We start from the raw sequence: 21,335 nt of genomic DNA on the forward strand, positions 1-21,335 counted from the left end.
CATGAGACACCACCTGCAAACTTTAGACTTGACCTCTCTAGAGACTATCTAAGAAGATTTAGCATTTATTTAGAAAATAAATGCCCTCGCATATTCTGACAGTCTCTGTGAAGCAAATCCTATGTCCACATTGATCTCCTTCATGTTCATGAAGATATGTTATCGTCGTGGGGTCTGGGATGAGAGACACATGTCCTATAAAATTATTTGAAACACGGTATTCCTTAGGTTGCCTTTCACTGCAACTGACAAATAACCCAACTCAAAGTGGTTCATACCATTGCTTCTTCAAGTGTGATCCATGGACCAACAGCACCAGCATCCCCCACCCCACACACGCACCTGTTAAAAATGAAGACTCTCAGGCCCCTTCCCAGTCCTACTGACTTACAATCCACAATAGTACATACTCCCCAGGTGACCTGCATGCACATTCAAGTTTGAAAAGCACTGATGAAAACCATAAGGATGCCCGTTATCTTACATTACAATAAATCCACGGGTGGGTGATTCTAGAGACCATTAAGTTTGTGACTCCATTGTACCATCAAAGTCCCAGCTTCTTTCAGTTTATCAGTTTTCCTAGCCTCCCTCTGTCCTCAGATGATTTTAGAACTAGAAGTTGGATGCAGAGGTTCCTACTATCATATCCACACATGCTTCTGCCTCGAGGTTTTTTCAGGACCATCTCCAGTCCTGCACTATTTTGTTCCAGTTCCACTACCTCCTCTCTCTATTGCTAGTCGTATATTTATGCTCCATCCGCCTTTTGCTTTTATGTTCCTTTCTAAATGACTACTTGAAAATCATAAAATGAAACTAAGAAAAATGTAAACTCTTTTCTTGCCAATGGGTGGTAGACTTTTATTTTATGAATTTGACAAATTTCCCTAATTTATTTGCATCTTCAGAATGTTACTTGGAAATATGGAATTTCTTTCTCATTTTAATAGTGTTTTAACTTGAACAATATGAAATTGTCATTTTTGTGGAATAAAAAAACTCAAATATCAGCAACTTCATATGACACAACCTAAAACATTTTACCCATAAAGAACATAATTCAAGGTTAAGAGCCCAGACTTGGATCACAGATAGCTTAGCATTTCTATGCTGGCTTAACATAACACTGAGACACCTTGGGCAATATTTTAACCTTGCCAAGTTCCAGTGTCCTCAGAAATAAAATAACAATAGTATTATCTACTTCATAAGGTGATAATGAGGACCATATGTAATTATTTGGGGTTTCTCAAACACAAGTCAATCATGCTCCACCTTCACAATTTCTTCCATATCTGCACCCTTCTTTATCATTATGTGCTTAATACCTTTCCTGAAAATAATTGTTTTTGTTACTTGGCCTCATCCTAAACTATATGATTTCATATATACATTAAAATCATACACACACTATATACAGTTGACCCTTGAACTATGTGGGGATTAAGGGGCCAATCCCCTGCACAGTCAAAACTCCGTATATAAGTTTTGACTCCCCAAAAAGTTAACGGCGGTTGTTCCTTGGTATCTACAGGGGATTGGTTCCAGGACCCCCATGGATACCAAAATCTGCTGATGGTTCAAGCCCCTTATATAAAATGGCATGGAACACTACCCACAGTCAGCCCTCTGCATGCACAGATTCCCAACCACGATGAAAAATACTGTTTTTGATCTGCAGTTGGTTGAACCCACAGATGCAAAACCCAGAGACATGGAGGGTCTACTGCATATTTATTGAAACCTACCTGCATATAAGTGGACCTGCACAGTCCAAATCCATGTTGTTCAAGGATCAACTATATATGTGTGTGTACACAGGTGTGCGCATGCATGCGCATGCACACACACACGACATATGGCTAGTATGACTGGGAAACTGAATTTTTACCTATATTTCATTATAATAATTTAAATTTACAATTAAATACCTGCAGTTGCCATAATGGACAGCACAGCTCTAAACCAACGGAAATTGGATTGACAATAGCAAGTGCTTACCTACACCATTTCATTATGTCATTCAATATTTATAAGAAATGATACCTGGAAACAGCATAGTGACTTGGGCCAAGAGAATGCCAGATGGCCAAGAAGAAGCCTAGATAAGCTGACCACAAGAATGCCCCCACCCCATCACTCCCTTTACAAAAACACAGAAGTAGCTAATTACTATCTCCCTTCTAACCATTTACTTCCATACAGATGTGGAAACCACTGTTCCACATGTGCAGTTCATCAAGATTTGACCACTATACAACCTTCCTGGGTGGCGATAATGAGCAGTCTGCCACCTTGCCCCTACAGCACAGGTGCATAGTTACCAGGCAACATAGCTGGTAAAGAAAGCCCACCTCTTTCAAAAAGCTCTCTACTTTCAAAATGCCTGCCTTTTCGCACAAGCCCACTTTGTCCCCTGCGTACAAAAACAGCCAAGCAGTGCCAACCCGGAATTACTTCAGAGGAGCTTCCTATCGTCTGTGCTTCCTCCCTTGTGAGTATAAGCTTAATAAAATTTGTCTGGAAATTTTCTGGGATTTCCTCTCAGTTTCTACCTTGGGAAACTCAAGAACCCAAATGCCAGTAATGTTCTGAGTTAACAAATCTACAAATAAATATAAACAGCATTTTAAAAAGTTTTTTCTAGACATGAATTTATGAATGCAAAAATTGCACGTTTTCATTAATTCCAGCCTACATTTGATAGTCTTCATAGAGTTTCTCAGGCTTTATGGTAATACATTATAAAACTATAAAATATGTTACAAAACATAATTATATGCTAGGTACTATGCTAATAAAAATGTAAAAGTATTGACTTTGTAAATCCTAGGGTATTAAATTCAAAATTACCACGAAGGGTAAGCTCTTTAGGAAAATAGGTTCTCAGGCCCAATTTCCTAGACTTCGTCATTATTTGCTTATATGCAATTCTCAAATAAGAAATACAACTAATGAAATGAGGTAAAATAGTACTATGAATTTCTAGATTAGAAAAGAATCACCAGTGATATTCAATTAACATGTTATACATGCACAATATAGTTCCATGATTTAAGCTGTCAATAAAACCTATATATTTGATTTAAGGGAGGGCTACTAGTATGAATTAGAGAAATTGAATTTTAAATGAATTTTTTACTTTCAAAAATATGGCACTTAGTAATTAAAATTATTGTACAATGATGGAAACCATAATTTACTTATTCAAACTGTTGGCTTGAAAATCTTAGAAAAATGGTTTTAATGAATAGATTATATAGCTTGGATTTTAGCTCAGGAATTGTGTACATGGAACTAGATTCCCCCAGAATGCTCACAAATGCTTACATATGTAGTTATTTAAACTCCCTTGTATGGGTTTTTGTTTCATTTAGTCTATTAATAAAGTGAGTAATAAAGGTGATATTTAAGTCTTGTTTTATTCAAATATCACAGAAAGGTGAATTTTTCTCCAGCCAGGTGATTCCAATAAACATTCAGGGTTGAAAACAATTGTGGTGGTTTTCAAGACTGACGCTAATTTTACTTTAGCCCTTCAGTGCTCCCAAGTGGCAAATGTTTGGGTAGCTGTGCCCAGGCAGCATACTATATCAGGATTAAAATTAAATAGAGGCATGGAGGTAACATGGAGGCAGGTTTATGACATATCAAAATGTTTTTACCCAATTATTTATAAATTAATTATACTATATAAGTTTTGTTATCTATTGAACAACATTTTGTACAATCTGTGACTTTGAAATATAATTTTATTTATGAATAACCAATTATATTTATCATGTGCCCAACAGGAAAGGTATTACTATAGTTAATACTAATGATGCAGGAATTGATATTAGCCCAATTTACAGACGGGGAAACAAAGGTTTACCTGGGTCAAAAGGCAAGCAAAGGGAGTCAGGAGAGTGGGAATCAGGTGGTGTGTCCCTGAAGCCTACACTAATATTAATTTTTTAGAGAGGGCTTTTATAGCTATCCTTCATTTCATTCATGGCAGTAGTTATCAGGATGGGAAAAAAAAACAAAAGAATAAAGACTGTCATTTAGTGGGATTTTATAGATTGTCATTAATAGATAATTTTACTTTCTCTTCTCACCAAAATAAAAAGTACAGTCCCTGTTGAGGCAGTTGTTAGCATGAGTTTTACATTAATGATAGAAACCACAATACATGGTTTTAATACTGATAGAAACACAATGAGATCCAGTTTCCCTCAAACATATAGTAACAAGGTAAAATGAATGACCAGGTATTTTAAATATTTATAGTGTTTCATTAAATGTACGAATCAGAAAACATGACAAATTCTAGGCCAAAAATAAAAAGCAAACACTGCTCTAAAACAGAAAAGCAATATTGAATTTTTTAAAGAAAAGTTTCAATAATGCATGTACAAACACATGTCAAGGCATTTTGTTGTATGACAGTAACGAATGGGTCATATGGAGCACATTAGCATTTTTCAACTCTTAAGATTCGTAACATTTATCAAAGCTCACCCAATAAAAACAATGACCCCCCCCCCCAAATGGGTTAAGACTTTCACCATCACTGTCGCCTCTACCATACTGACCACCACTACTTTCACCGCCATTGCCAGTTCCCACACAAAATTTCTGAAAGTTTACTGTCAGTATCTGTGCAGGTGGTTAATCCCTCTTACCCTCCTGTACCTCCTTGCCTCAGTTAAGTACATCCTCTTTCCTCCAAGTGCTAATCACACCTTAAAAGACCCAGCTGAAAATCCTGACACTAGACAGTGGTTGTGGGGACAGAGCCAGGAAAGCAGTTTCCAGGCTCTCACCCTCATGTGGAAAGGTGCTCACTCGGGTAGTAGATGGTCATCCACTGCGATTGGATGGCCATCAGCTGTGACTAGTTGACCATCAGCTATAACCAGTTAGCCATTGACCACTGATACAACTGCCATGGCTACGCTAGGGGGTTGGTTGGTTGGTTAGTTGGGAGAGAGGAGAAGTGCGGATTGCAGCTAGCAAGTGGGGTTGGTTGGTTGGCAGAGACACAGATGGCGGATTGCGGTTAGCAAGCGTGGATCGTGTAGATCCTACTGCCTGTGTCTCGCCCAGCCTCCAGTGAGACTGGGGTGCAGGAAGACCCCTCATTGGGGTACTGGCAGATATTTGCCTTTGTGTCTAAACCAGCCACCAGCAAGAATATAGTGGTATGAACTCCCCTATCTATGGCTCCACTGTTGTTCCTTTTTGGCCTCACCATGTCCTGCGTTCTTATGTGGGGAGCGGGACGAGAGATCAAGCATGACAGTGGTCTTCTGTCTATATCTCTTAGACACTAGTACAGTAGTTTCCACTGGAGAATGAAGTAAAATAAAGGTCTAATGGAACAGTATAAAGAGTTTTTTCCCCAGAAACAAATGTGTGCATCCTCCTCTCTACAGGACTGCCATTCCTACCAATCGGTATGCTGACATTTTGGGCCAGGGAGAAACCAAGGAGGACAGGTTCATGTACATTTTTTAAAAGTTCCCACTAATTCTGATAGTCACCATTGTATTACGCCCTGCAACCTGGTCTTGGAAGCCACAGTTTTCAGTCTACAATCTCACAATGAATACTTTAGAAATAACTCACCTGCAAAGTTCCGCTTCCAACAACAGGAAATATAAGACAATTTTCAACCCTCCCTCAAAATTAACTGCATATTAATATTTGTTTGCCCACTCGATGGAATGTGAGAAATATTACTGTGTTTAAAAAGGATTCTGTGAAACAAATATATGCCATTGTTTTCAAAATCCTGATCTATTTTATTCCTCCATCTATATAGCTCAACAACAGTTTAATTATTGATATTCTTCAACTACCCAGAGCAAGATTAAAGTTCAAAATGCAAACAAATTCATTTTCATTTTGAAAGCATGAGTTCAAAATCACAACAGTAACATAATAAAGAAGCTGCATGGCTGGATGCAAAAGATTTTTGTGGCAAATACATTATGGTAATCCTCAATTCAATCTTCCTGATTAACTACTTACAAAGTAGATGAAGAAACTTGCAGAGGTCATCGCAAACCAAGGACGACTATCAAATACAATGATTGGCAGACTGCTGAAATGATCTCTAGTAAGATTGGGGAATGTTGACATTCCGAGATCACATTCGTTTATATGGCAATAGAAGCCCACTCTCAGCTTCAATAATTACGTCACTATATAATGGCTGGCACAGAGCCTGGCACATACTATACACACAATAAATATTTCTTGAATGAATAACTGGTATCACTTAATTATCAATCAAACATGAGAAGACATAGTAAAAAAATGCAAACACTTCCCCAATCAGAAATATTAGAATTAAGATCATAAAAATGTCAACTTCCATTAAACATGCTCCTGTTGAGCCAGTCTCTTAATTTACTTTGAATCATTGTTTACAAATCATGAATCAGAAAGTCATCATTTTAGCATTTGTCAGCTCATGGCCAGCACAGTCATGCCTCAAGAACTTTCTATTTGCTTTCCTTTGCCACAGATACCTGCATGGCTTGTCCCCTCTCTACATTTAGGGTTCTCCTTAAATATTGCCTTATCAGAGAGGCCTTCCCTAACCAACCACATATATACAGTAACATACAGGTTTCACTCTCTAAATTAATTCCCTGGCTTTTTTCCTTTTTATCTGTAATGCCATCTGATATGATATAAGTTTCTTGTCTGACTCCACCCACTAAGAATGCAAGCTCAATAAGACAGGGAATTCGTCTGCTCACTGATACTTTCCTGGTATCTGAAACAGTGCTGGGAAAATAATAGATAAGAACTGTTAGTTTGATAGATGAGTGAATAATTAAACTAAATTTTCTAATTATCATTTTTTATCTTTGTGAAAAGGCATTGTTACAAAAATGCTACTTAGTTCTCTCATTTCTATGAATTCTAGAGATTTGGCTTATCTGTTTATAACTTAAACTGTAAGAGTCACATACTTTATATTATCAGAACAAGGAGTATGCACATATTGACTGGACATTTACAGAAAAAAAAATTTGTTATGGCCAGCCATATCCATTTGAACCTGACCAAATTACTGCATGATAATAACTGCTACTTATTAGGCCAATAATTAATTGTCAATACTCTCATATCATCTCTATTGTATATTGTTACATCAGTCACCCATGGGCGATGATATCAACATTTGAGGACTGAATGCAACATTACCAGCACCATTTTTTGAAACTTCTAAGAAAGCAGTTAAAATGTTTTGCCCACCTCAGTTGATAGAAAAATAGCAACAGAAGATATTAAAAGTAGAAGTCTACAAAGAAGGAGTATGGATTTACAATTTTTTAGAATTGCTTCAACTAGCAGTGCTTCTCAAACGTTAATGTGCTAAGCAAGCAGCTAGGATCTTGTTAAATTGCACATTCTGATTCTGTAGAGCAGGGTGAGAACTGAAATTGTGCATTTTTAACAAGTTCTCAGGTAATGTTGTTACTGCGGGTCCCTGAACCACCTTGATTTATAAGGAATTCTAATGTGAAAGTTACTGGAAGAGTTTTTAAAATGAATTAACAAAACTATAATATAAAATCAAAAGTAAAAGTTTGAGATAATGGATTGTTAAAATGTTCATTGCAACCAATTCATTTGACAGACTGTAACTACCTAAAGAGAGTAATTCATTTGTTCATCCAGTCATTCTTATATTTGCATATGAAATGTTAGTCACTACACTTGGGAAAAAACCCACCCATTTGTTCAGCTCCTCCTTTGCTCTACTCATTCTCACATATGTTATCTTATTTCAAGATTGGAACAGACATTAAAAAAAAAAAGCTGAGCCAGATTTATTAGACATACTTTTCTTTCAGTCGAAGTGTTGATGGTGATTCACAATTATTTCCCATGTTACGGCATCTATTTTCATCCAGATACTATTCATATCTCTCCTTCTGATGATGGAAACCAGAACTTAACTTCAGTTGGCCTCCTCATGGACTTGCTTTCATTTTCTTCCCCTTACTATCACAAAGGTTTTAGTTTCCCCTTGCATCTGCTAACCACAATTATCAGGGAAGTTGATGGAACTTGCTGTGCTTATCTTTATGAGTCCTTGTAGAAATGTCAGTAAATCTCTTTTGCTCTCTGCAGGTTGCATTTTTCAATCAAATTAATTAGTTTATTCATAGAGAAGGAAATCTTCTGTTGTCCCTATGCCAGTAGTCTTCTTGTACTTCCACAGTTGGAAGTTTTGACTTTTTCTTTTCTCTCCCTCACCTCCCACCACCCGAAGGGTATTTTGCAGCATAAAATGAAACAAAACAAAAATTATTTTGCCTATTCTTCTTAAGGTTTCAAACTTGAGCATGTCAACTGAGTCTTGTTCTAATTATTTTAATTATGCAGTTAGGAGCACTTAGTTCATTCATTTAGTTCAATCAATTAACATCGTTAAATATTTGTAACTGACCAACAGCAGCATGTCTGCGCAAAAGTACTCTGTGGCTAGAGATATTTTAACATACTTCTTTATTATATCAGTTTTCACTTCATCATCAATTCAAATCCATGAAGATACCAGAATTGGAGAGTAAAGAAAATAATAGGGAAAGAATCAAATGAGAATAGAGTAAAAAGGAGGCAGAAGCACCATGTTTATTTTTTATATTCCTTTATAAGCATATTTTTAAATGTTTCAATTGAAAAATTATAACTGCAGGTGTAATTTTAGTCACTCTGGTCATGTTCCCTTACCCCCGTAAAAAATATCCACAAAGATATCCTTTGGAAAAAAAAAAAAAAAAAGAATTAGAACAAGCTGGAGGAAAAAAAAAGACTGAAAAATATAGATGAAACAAAACTATATAGTATGGTTAAAATAACTAACTCATCTTATTTACAATGATGATCATTCTTAACATAATAATGTTGCTTTGACAAACTATGTTCTCATACCCTATCTCAGCCGATGTCTTTTAGAGGTGTGCCAGACACATGGAGCTGTGCTGTTTTATGAATCAGAAACTGATGATCATAGAGGGGAAGTGTGTTGCCCCCATTCACATGAACAGATGTTTGAGAAAGTGAGACCTTATCTGTTAGGCAAATTAGAGTAGACTTAGCATAAAGTCAAAATGATAACACTTTGTTACCTCTGTATTTTTTAAATTTCTTGTTTTGTTTGATAATTTTTAATGGTTTGTGGGCTAAACAGTATTTCCCAGATACAACCTACTTGAAGGTAGTATCCGTATGGATGAGGCAAGGATGTCTATTACCAAAGCAAAAAGCATCTTGACTGTTAAAAAGGTGAAAATGGGAGTCAAGATGGTGGAATAGGTAAATGCTGTGCTTACCTCCTCTGACAACCCCATCAAAATTACAACTAAACTACAGGACAATCATCATTGAGACTCTCCTGAAGTATAGCTGAACCAAAGTCCTACAATTAAGGACATACAGAAGAAGCCACCTTAAGACTCATAAGAGAAGCAGAGATGGAGAACAGGCTGGTCCCACACCCACACGTGACTGTTAAAAATCAGGAGGGAAATCTTGGCTGTGGAGGTCCCTCACAAAGGAGCGAGGGGGTCCCAGTCCCACACTAGGCTCCCCAGCTCAGGGTTCCAATGCCTGGAAGAAAAGTCAACATAACTTCTGGCTATGAAAACCAGCAGACATTGTGGCTGAGTGACACGAGGAAGGCTAGAGCCCCAGGCACTCCCCTTAAGGGGCCTATGCACAGCCTGACTTGCTTGTCAGAATCACTTGATCTGAGCTCCAGCACTGGAGCAATGGCTTGAAAGGAACCAAGGACATACAGGGAGGAACTGAATTGTCTAGCGTCATGGCAAGGGATGGAGGGGCAGCATTCCTCTGGAAAGAGGAGCTGGTGGAAGACATTGTTTATTTGTTGAGCCCTCCCCACTCCCAACAACTTCAGAGATGCAGGTGACCACCATATCTGAGTCTCTATCAACCTGGTTAACACCATTTGTTCAACCATCTTCGTGATTCCCTGAGAACCCACCCCACCCAAATTTCAGGTCCACCCAAGCCATTTCCAGTGGCTTTTCTATGCAAAAAGCATGTCTTAGCTCATGCTGCGGATTTTCTTAAAAATCTCTCAAATAATGTAATAACGTTTTCTAAGGTTCACAAAACCCCACAAACAGCATCTGATTTCAGAGTGTCCCATACCTCTGCATGAGCAGCCGTAAGCTTGGCACTAGTGACACTCGGTCTCGGTTTCTGGCCTGGCCTCTCAAGGCACTTCCAAGTCCAGCACAGGCAGTGGCAACCTGCAAATTGCTTTGTGGCTCATGGCAGGTGGCCCCAGACAGGGCACAAGCTGCAGCTGAACCTGGCTTGCAGTGGGTCCCCTCCCAGGAGACCCTGGGGCTGGAACGTTGGTGGCCAGTTTTGGACCAAGCTGGAGCATCACTTGGCCACGTCCAACGAGGAAGGACATATCCAATGGAAAGACTGGGCAGGCACCAGAGCCCAGCTAAAATTAATCCTGATCCATAGGCCAACCCCTACACAATAACTCCTCCATTGTAGTCAAGGCCAGTGCTCACAGTCAATCAGCCAGAGGGCCAATCCTGCCCACTGAAGTGCAAACAGTAATCAAGACTCAACGACAATAGGAGGGCACACACAATCCACACAAGGGACACACCTGGAGTACCTGGCTCTGGTAAGCAGGGAGACTGCACCACTGGGCCTCACAGGACACCTACTACATAAGGCCACTCTACTAAGACCGGGAGACGTAGCAGCCCTATCTAATGCATAGAAACAAAGGACAGAAAAAGAGCTTCCCAGACAAGAAGAAGCTAAAGGAATTCATCACACCAAAACAGAATTACAAGGAATCTTAGAGGGACTTATTTAAGATGGAAAAAAAAGATAAAAACTATGAATAATAAAACGGCAATAACTACATATCTATCAACAATTACTTCCATTTTTGTTTACTAGCAATTTACTAGGCCTTCCTACTCCAAAGTAATCATATGTTTGGCAACAACAGGGGATGCCCCCAAATTGAAGCTAGTCGTCAACATGACCAAGATATGGAAACAGAACAGGTGACAATTTATTAAAGCATTAAATAAAGCCTAGCACTATCGTGCTTTTAAATACTGACAACATCCTATTGTCATAATCAGCTTTTTGATTCCTTGAAAAAAATCTATCAAAAATCAGGTCCAGCACAGTTTGCATAATGGCTTACCTCATTTAGAATTTAATCGATTTTTTGCATGAACACACACAAAGTTAGTAAAGTGGTATGGAATACTTACTGTTATTTATAACCTCACAAGAGATTCATGAATGTGCTTTGCTTAAACAATATTTTGTGTATTTCAACAAACTGATCAAAAAGACTATGTGCTACATACAAGTGGTTCCATACCCGTGTTTTATTTTTAAAACCCTACATTTTAGCAAAAGCCATTCCAGCAAAAAGGCTACCCTTGCCCTCCTGATAACCATTCTAAAAGCTTAAACACAAACCAAAGTTCCCCAATCTTCTGTAAGAACAAAGTACTTTTTGATGTTAATCCTAGCTAAGTAGTGATATTACTATTTTAGGTTTCCTATCCTCCAATAAGATGAGGATGAGGAAATGACACAAATATATTGTAACGATTTCTTCAATTCATTGTTTTAAAAATGTGATAGTAACAGATTGGAAACTTGGGATTTTAATTTAGGTTGAATTCACCTTTTGTTGCAACTCAGTCTCCAACTGCAATTAGCTGATTAGTATGAATAATTAATGCCATATTGTTAGTCCTACCCAAGAAAAGGAGTGAGGAACGATGGTAGTACTCAGCCTTCAGAAGAAGATGGAAAGATGGAGTGCACATAGCTGAAGAGAGAGGTACTACTGCAGGAAAAGCAGTAAAGGAGGAGGCTGGGTATTAAACACTTCTAAATTTCATCTGAGATTGCTTTGCTTAAGTTATACAGATTGGTGCAAACAGAAGTTGTAACCTGAAGAACGTTGGCATATGACCATGAGTAGACGGCTCTATGCCTTCTGATTTATGATGATAAACGGGTGGAGTAAATTAGTTGACCCTTGGGCAGAGGGGAAGGGTGCAGTCTAACCTAATAGTTATGATGGTTATTATAACCCTCACCGCAAGGGTTAGTTGCAATCATCAAAACAATCATGGCAGGGGAGAATGTCAATATGCATAGACTAGTATCTTCTGGTTTATAATACCAGTATTTGTGAAAATTCTATCTTACATATGCCTTCCTTATTATTTCAAAAGATATGAGCCCAAAAATGTGTACCCCCCCATTGTCACACTGTAATTTAGCACTGGAATCGCAATCATCCCAGCATATCTAATGAGTTTCTTTGGTCCTATTTTAAAGCTTTTAATCTTCATAAATAACAGCTAAGTAAACTTAAGGCGCTTGGACAATTTCTTTGGCTTAATGTATTCAAATCCACAGTTGGCACTTCATTTCTTTTCATTTAAAAAATAAATCTATCTTGTCTCGATAGGCTCTCCATGAATTCACACACCTAACAAAATAAATCAAAGCAACACGTCGAGAATAATGAGATCTACTTGTTACATTTATAAGAAAAGTGCCATTTTCAGAAATGTCTCAAAAATTCTTTTTTGATTAAGTCAGTATATATTCTCAAAATACTTCATAACCATAGAGTACTCGAATAAGGATTTCAAAACACAGATGGGAAACCTTTTTTAAAGAGGATTTCCATAACCATACGTGAAACTATTTAATATTTTTGAGGGCTTTTCCATTAGAAATTTCCTGTCAGCTGTACCTAATAGGTGATTCCATGTACAGACAGACCTCGTTTTATTGTGCTTCGCTTTACTGAGCTTCACAGATGTAGTTTTTTAAAAAGTTGAAGGCAGGACTCTCCACCAGCAAAAAGATTCTGCTCACTTTATTGAGATTCTCATTTTATTGCAGTAGTCTGGACCCGAACCCACAAGATATGCCTGAACATGGTTTCCTGTGAATACTTCCAGGCCTTTAATAGTCACATTTTAATCTGGGGGGGAAACTTGGAAAATAGTGCATATGACAACAATTTGGAAACTTTTAAAGCATAGTTCTGTAGAAACTGGCCCTTCTAGCCAACATCTCTTCAATTACAAATGTGAAAACCAAAAAGTTACAGGGATGAAAATCCAACCGAAATGTCCCCTGAAGAGCTCTGTATGCTTCAGGAACAAACAGAGACTCCTAACTTCAATAATAGTAACATCCCAAAATGTGTTGTTTTTAGAAATTAAAAACAAAGACTTACTTGCTTTGCTTTTCCATGCTAGCTACCCTGAGGCATTCCCATCTTGAATTTAGGAGACTCATTTGTTCCTGTACCTCAGTTTCTTCATCTTCTGATAATTTTCCTGTTCCAATCAGTTGACTTCCCAATTGTAGGACATTACCAACCCGTCCCTGATGGGATGTCAAATCCATCATGTACCCCTGAAAGGAAAGAAGTTGAACACAGGGATTAACACTTTAGGTAAACCATTACAGTTTTGAATTTTGTTTTTTGATCTTAAATGTGTAGCTCATTTAAACTATATTCTCAGTACAAGTATTTTAATTTTTATTGAAGAAAACCCAATACTGTTTTGAATATGATTCAATAATGAGCGTCAGTCACCTTCTGCAGAAGCAGACCCTAAGACGAGGATTTCTGTGCAAGTGATTTATTGAGGAAGAGCTCCCGGGGGAAACCTGCAAGGGAGCTGAAGAAACAAGAAAGAGGACAGGGAAGGAGAGAAAAGCAAGTGTGTCATCTCAGAACGAGTCTCCCACTGAGGGTACTTCATCCCGATACCATGCAGGTACTCTGGAGTGTAAGTTATAGCTTAGCATCACCTTGACCCAAGAGAAGGGAGCTGGGATTTCATATTCCTGTATGAGGCACTGGCAAAATCAGATCTCAGCACCTTCAAATGGTGTTCTCCAAGGCAGAACTTCAAATGCTAGCTGTTGGGATCCCCAGCACATGATCATTTGTTTGTTTCCATCTCAAAATAAAAACTAAATGATCATGGGGCAGCCGGATGGTTCAGTTGGTTAGAGCGTGAGCTCTTAACAACAGGGTTGCCGGTTTGATTCCCATATGGGCCAGTGAGTTGCGCCCTCCACAACTAGACTGAAGACAACCAGCTGCCGCTGAGCTGACACTGAGCTGCCGGAAGGGCGGCCAGATGGCTCAGTTGGTTAGAGTGCGAGCTCTCAACAACAAGGTTACCGGTTCAATTCCCACATGGGATGGTGGGCTGTGCCCCCTGAAACTAAGATTGAAAACGGCAACTGGACTTGGAGCTGAGCTGCGCCCTCCACAACTATTGAATGGCAACGACTGATGGGTCCTAGAAAAACACACTGTTCCCCAATAAAAAATAAAAAAAAGCTAAATGACAAAAATAGTAAGATCTTACAGAGTGACTGAGATAAAAAGAGAGACTTGCCATTATGACAAGTCATGGGCTTTGTTTCATGAATCGATGTTTTGCTTTACCTCATGAGTATGAAACTGTTCTTTCACTTCTTCTACATTATTGGAAATCTCTCCCTGTGCTTGCAATGTATCCTCGGCTGAAAGAAGCCATGAAAGTACTTCTTCTAAAGCTGTTTGGTAACTGTCCAGGTTTACTTCAGTCCCCATCAGCAAACTGCCAAATGACTTGTCTCCAGGAGCTTCCAAACGCTGAACAATAAAATAAATTGGGTGTTATGCAATTAGTATTTTTGCAGACTGTTCCAGTACATTAAATGATAAAATGAATGAAATATTTAAAATGCTAGAAACATCCACTTGCATTATCAGAGACATGAACAACAGACACACACAAGAGTGAGCCCGCATTTTAACGGCCTCCCAAACATACAAGCAAATTTTCAAACGGGAGCCGAAATCCCCTTCAAATTAATATTTTATTAAAGCCCTTCTGGATTACTATAAAGACTGCATTAGTACATCATCTCCTCATGTTACATTTTCAATGCTACAAATTTTCATCCATAGGTAACTTTTTTCGGTTCATACGTTCAATCTTTTCCATATACATTATTGGCATTACATTTAAATATTTTTGCAATGGCATTAAAGGAAACATCTTTTCCCAAAAGCCACTAAGTAATGAAATATTTCTGAAAATTTACAAAGAGTTACCAGTATGAAAGTTAGTGGGGGCAGGGAGGTAAATTTTAAAAAGAAATACCTCATTTACACATCTGAAATGTCTAACAATATAATAACTTATACGAACTAAGCCTTTATCTCCAGAAGGCCATGGTTTAAATAGCAAGACATTATCTTAGGAGAAGTAAAATATGAAGTATTTACTTCTGAATTGAATTACCAGAATGTTAAGTGAGATTCTCAACAGTTGTCTTGGAATGTCTGCTGGGACCACAGAGCTGAGAACAAAGGATATGAAGTATCCATAATTCAAAAGAGAAGATCCAGGCCACCGATGAAGGAATCGCTAAAAGGTGACCACAAAACTGGCCCCACAACCCTTAATCCACTACCTAGCTCAACGGTGTGTAAGAGGAAGCAAGGAGATTGGACAATTCTGGTGAGAAAGGATTCCTCTGGAATGCTATCCACGCCCATACCTTCTCCCCACCTCAAGCCAAGAAATGGAGACGTCAAGAGAATCACCTGCAGAGGATACGGTAGTTTCCAGGATGGAATGTTGACCTCTAAACCTGGCTGTGTGTCTGCAGAGATTCAGAAACGATGGGACAAGTACTACCAAGCGCCAGGAGAGACCTCTTAGGATAACTTATGTGCCTGCTGTTTTAACCTTAGGGCAACTACCAATGGTAAAAATGTGAGTGAATAAGAAAATCGGCCTGACTTCTTTGTTTGGGTCAAGTGCACTCATGCTAGGTTGCTGGGCGGCAAAAACCTAACTAAGATAGTAGAATGCACTCACGTAAGGTGAAGGACGGCACTCCAGAGGGTTTCCTGCTGAGGGAAGGAACACAGGCACTGCTAAAATAGGAGCAGAGCAAAAACATTGGAGAGATATTTGGAGAGGAATCGTCTGTATACTCCACATATAGCAAGCAATCCCTGGGTCCTATCAAGCAGGGTTTTGCAAACGAAACAAAAGGCAGTGTAGAACACTTAGAAGCTACTGTGGGAAATATTTCCCAATCTTGCCTAGAGGAAACCAGTCCTTTTGATGGTTCTCCCCAGCAGGTTTACCTTTAATCTCCAGTCCCCCCTCAATGCTGAACCCTATCCCACTGAACTACCAACTCCAACTTAATTGTGCTCTTCTGATAAATGCTCCAAAATGGAAACTGGCACATCAAAAATTTCTCCAACATTTAAGTCCTTTAAGATGGCAAAGCATGGTAGCAGGCTTTGGGGTGATATTTTCATCAAAGGATGCGCTCTTTATCTGTTTCTAGAGAAGTGGCAGAAATATGTCATCCTGGTAAGTCAAACTCACCCAACTCTAGTATCTCCAACAGGGCATAAGTGTCCCGAGAGGGCTATTTGCAAGAGCTTTCCCCAAGGTGAAGGGGAATTTCTGAAGGTCTTAGGGGTGATAACAAGTTCCATGGTATAATCCCTTCCACCCATCCCTAAACACTATGAACAAAAAAAACTGAAGTCAGCATTAAAAGGGGAAAAGTCACCAAATGGCAGGCTGGCAGATGTGTGTACACGGGACTGACGTCATAGTTGTGAGACGTGAGCAGGTGCACAATGCCCACCCCACAGTAGGACCCCATGCTGGTTTTATCTGCTTCTTGACATGGGCATCTTAAAATTCTTAATCATTTTATCTTTGAACTTGCGTTTTGTAAGCAAAGTCCAATGGGGTGACGAAGTATGCACATGAGCAGAGGATGTAAGTGCAATGTGTACGTCTGCCCCATTTGCATATGTATTTTTTTAAGGTCCCTTGAGCACAGAATTCTGGGAGACCCACAATACGTGGCAATCTACCGTGACTCAAGCAAATACAAGGTGTGTTATGTCATGACTGAGTGAGGGCACGGACAGCCCCAGGAAGTCATGCTTTCTATTTGAAACAGAACGGGCCTCAAAGACAGAAAGAAGGCAATTCTAAGAAAACACAAACAACCAAGGAACCCTATCATATCCTTGCTCACTCGTATTTCTTCCCTATATTAGCCAACCATTTATGCTGAAACTGATTACATAGAAAGAAAGGGAAAGATGGGGCGACCCCTACTTCCTTTTCCTTTCAGTCCTTCCTTACTCATCAGTAAGCTGCAGGTAAAGAATATTAGTAGAATATGCACCTATCAAGAAGAGAAATAAAAACAGCTGTGCTACTTGTGCAATGTTTCCATATTAAGAATGAAATCCATATGCATGTACAACCTACAAAACATAAATTGCCTGATAAGAGTGATTTTGCATGAGTTAAATGCTCTTAAATTGACATTTACAACTGCAATTGCACAATATAACAATAAGCTATAAAACTCATAATACTTTAAAATTTTAATTTTCTTTATTCGATATTATGTTAAATAGCAAAAAAACACCATGGCACGTCAAAAGAGAGACTGTGGAATTAAAAAACACAGCTTTATATTTTAGTACTTTTAACAGCACTTCCCTTCCTGCTTTTTGAACAAGGGGCTCTGGATTTCATTTTTCACTAGGCCACACAAATTTTGTAGCCACCCCTGTGTGTAGGTGGAAAACAATCCAATCCAATCCTGTATATTTTGCCTTTTCTGGTTACAGGTGAGAGTTGACCGGGAGCTTTATTATGAACAGTAGAACATGGCTGTAAAACCCAGGGGCTTTGGAGGTAAACAGTCAATGTCTGAGTCTTGACTCAGACCTGAGGTCTTGTCACCCTAGGAAAACGATTTAGTCCTATCATAAGCCTTAGTTTCCTCATACATAAAATAGGAACAATAATGCTTCCCTAATAAGATTATGGGAAGAATTAAAGGAGAGCATATAAAAAGTTTGGCAGAATGCCTGACTGTGTGTAAGAACCCAATAAAGTGTGTTAGGCTGTAATTATTATTAGATTCTTGTATACATAACAACCATTTTGAAACACAATTTGCCCCAAGGTTACCTACTTAAGTCACTGGCCAGATTTCAAGAGTCAGGCAATTATTGTACGAAAAAATGACCCAAAAAACTGTCTAAGAGCAAACACCAATTAAATCAAACCTTTCTGAATCTTCAACCTCAATCTAGCTCCTATTTAAAAATTATAAAAAATCATTAATGATCTTGAGTTCAGATAATTTCCAAATGATAAACTGCAAACAGAACAATTATTCAAGTAACACAACAGTGTATTTCACCATTGCACAATTTGGATTAAAAAGTAAACACTTTATGATATGCTGATATTTATAGAGGCTTGAAGTTTTGGAGAAAAATTTAACAGGCAAACCTTTATCCTCCAGGATATATCCAATACTCATAAATTCTGAATCTAAATGTGCTGTATGAGGATGTTCATAAAACAAAAATTTTGCAAAGACAGCCTTATTAAAGTTAAAGTCAAACATGAACAAGCTGGGTAAAATTACGTAAATAACTCAATTATTATTTATATCCATAAATTTACCTCTACAAATATATATGATTATGGTCAAAATTTCCAGCTGGACTCAGAGGGATTCTTTCTCTGTCTAGAACATTGTTTTTCAAATTGTAAGTCATGATCCATCAGTAATTCATGATATTTTTTGAGCAGGTCATGACAAGGAATATTTTATTTAAAATTACATAGAATATGTAACAATGTATATGCTGACAGGTGGACCCTAGACTTATTGTGGTGATAATTTTGCAGTGTATCCAAATACCAAATCATTCTGTTGTACACCTGAATCCAATATAACATATCAATTATACCCCAATTAAGAATAAAAGAGAGTTATAAAGTCAAGATTCAAATCCAGACCCAATGACGGTAAGCCTGTACTCTTGCCACTAATGCCTCATTGCATCTCTAAAATACCCAAATGTGTATGTTGAAGAGGGTCAGATTTTCATATCCTGCTGAAGGTAGTAATTATGTCAGGAAATCTTATTGTAAGAAATAAATCAACAATATACATGTTAAAAATTAACTTAAATAAAATAATCAATCAGTCAGCGTCATTTATATTAAGGATTAGTACTGTTTTGTGATTTTTTTTGTTTTAGATATGCGTACATATGTATGTCTATATATGTATATGTATATATGTTCTGGGTCTAGATGAAAAAATGTTTTTTTGTACCGTGTTTCCCTGAAAATAAGACCTAGCCGGACAATCAGCTCTAATGCGTCCTTTAGAGCAAAAATTAATATAGGACCTTGTCTTATTTTACTACAAGACTGGGTCTAATATAATATAACATAACATAACATAACATAACATAACATAACATAACATAACATACATAACATAACATAACATAACATAACATAACATAACATAACATAACATAACATAACACAATACTGGGTATAATATAATACTGGGTCTTATGTTAATTTTTGCTCCAAAAGACGCATTAGAGCTGATTGTCTGGCTAGGTCTTATTTTCAAGGAAACACGGTAGTTCATGAAACAAAACTGGAAATGGTCCTAGAATTTCAGTGCAGGTAAACCCATGAAAGAAGAAATTTTCTTGAATTCCACATTTGTATATTTTCAACAGATTCTTTGCAAGAAAACACATTTTATTAAAAAATTAATTTTTAACAAAGAATTTGGAAATAAAGATATAGTATAGAGAAGCTTACACTTTTGGTTGCAACACCCCAAAAATGTGTATTTATTATTATAATATTTCACATTTCACCTAAACTTGCAGCTAGTTCATACATATCATGGCATCAAAAGAAATTTTCTAGGAAACTTGACCTTTGCAAGTCTTTACAGAAGATCTATGCATAAGAAAGAGATACCAGTCATTTCATGAATGAGGATGCCAGTTTCATCAACTGGAACTAATTTTTTCCTACACTTTGATCTTATTTTAATTTCTGTCTTTATCACAGTAGTTTATGCTTGTCTGCAGTACATTGGGCAAATAATGATTCAAATGAGAGGCATAACAGTGGATGGATGAAACAATCTGGTTGTTTTCAAAATCAAGAGCACTAAAATTTATTCAACATTACCCCCATACTTCAGAGGCTTAATTACTGCCCTTTTGTTGAAAAGAATTACTAGATATCGTCACCTATGTTCCTTGAAGATGTTGCTAATGCATAAAGATGGAAGAGCAGAGAGGGAAAAGTAATGAGGGAAGACAAATGAGTATATTTGTTAGTCCTGCAACGTCCAGGACAAATGTCTGGAAACTCATTTCCAGTGACAGAAATTGTCATAATAAAATATAGAGCAATAGCCTTGACACTATTCAACACATAAATATATCTTAAAACCCAGTTTACTGCCTGATTTGGGTATGTTATTTAACCTGTCTGCGTCTGAGTTTCCCCATCTGTAAGACAAAGAAAATAAAAAAATATCTCCACAGAATTGTTGAAAAAATTATATGAGATGATACATATAAAATGCTAAGCACATTCTAGTTTCCCAGAAATGCTCTGCAAAGCCTGCATTTGGGGACCAATGTTAATAATTGAAATGGCAAATTATTTCTATGAGGAAACTCAGTTGAATGAGCTGTATGTGTTTTTAGAAGCATGATTTTGGCAATTCAAATGGAGAAAAGTCATCAAATGGCTACATATAGGTAGAGAAACCAGCAATCCAGCAAACCACAAAGCTCTCTGAAAAATAGCTGGGACATTTCCAGAGGGCACAATCTATCACTGAGTAGTTTTATATTTCTGTTGAAACTGATCTATTTTGGCAACTTCCCCAAATTCAACCTTAAAATGTGATACAAGTTTTAACCTGGATAAAGAAGAGTTTTATTGTTCTTCAATGTATAAATGCTTCAAGAACATTTGAAAATTGTATTACTTAGTTCCTGTAGATGTGCCATACTTCTTTGTTATACAGTTTAAGTCAATGCATGGATGGGGAATTTTTTGGTGTAGTCTGTAATCTTTTTATCCTTCACTGAAAGATTATTTGAGAGCGACAGGATTACAGAGGGATAACCAAGTAGTTCTTTTACTAAATAACAGAACAATTTAGAGGAACCAGGATTAGTATCTGGAAATATTCTTGCCACGTTTCCACTGTGTTTCCTCAGAGATATAACATGTAAACCAGGGTATTATTCAAAGAATAGAAAATGATTACAGACGTGATTTACAAGAAATTAATCCATCATTCAACACTGTACATGACATTCAGTCTAATGATACCAT

At 37.6% G+C, this 21,335-nt stretch overlaps 1 protein-coding gene across 8 annotated transcripts in view; it reads right to left on the reverse strand.

Moving 5' to 3' along the window:
• The window catches only part of DMD (dystrophin), a 2,122,179-nt gene that overhangs the window by 1,448,696 nt on the left and 652,148 nt on the right, over positions 1–21,335 (reverse strand). For all 8 annotated transcript variants that reach the window (XM_074323910.2, XM_074323908.2, XM_074323912.2 and 5 more), the window contains exons 10-11: positions 14,540–14,728; positions 13,307–13,488 (exon numbers count right to left, since the gene is read on the reverse strand). In XM_074323910.2, the coding sequence (XP_074180011.2) occupies positions 13,307–13,488; positions 14,540–14,728 (371 nt within the window). The remainder of the gene's footprint in view (positions 1–13,306; positions 13,489–14,539; positions 14,729–21,335) is intronic.

This window comes from Rhinolophus sinicus, chromosome 18 (assembly GCF_057876585.1).
Source record: "Rhinolophus sinicus isolate RSI-liver-muscle chromosome 18, RSI-T2T, whole genome shotgun sequence".
Classification (NCBI taxonomy): Eukaryota; Metazoa; Chordata; class Mammalia; order Chiroptera; family Rhinolophidae; genus Rhinolophus; species Rhinolophus sinicus.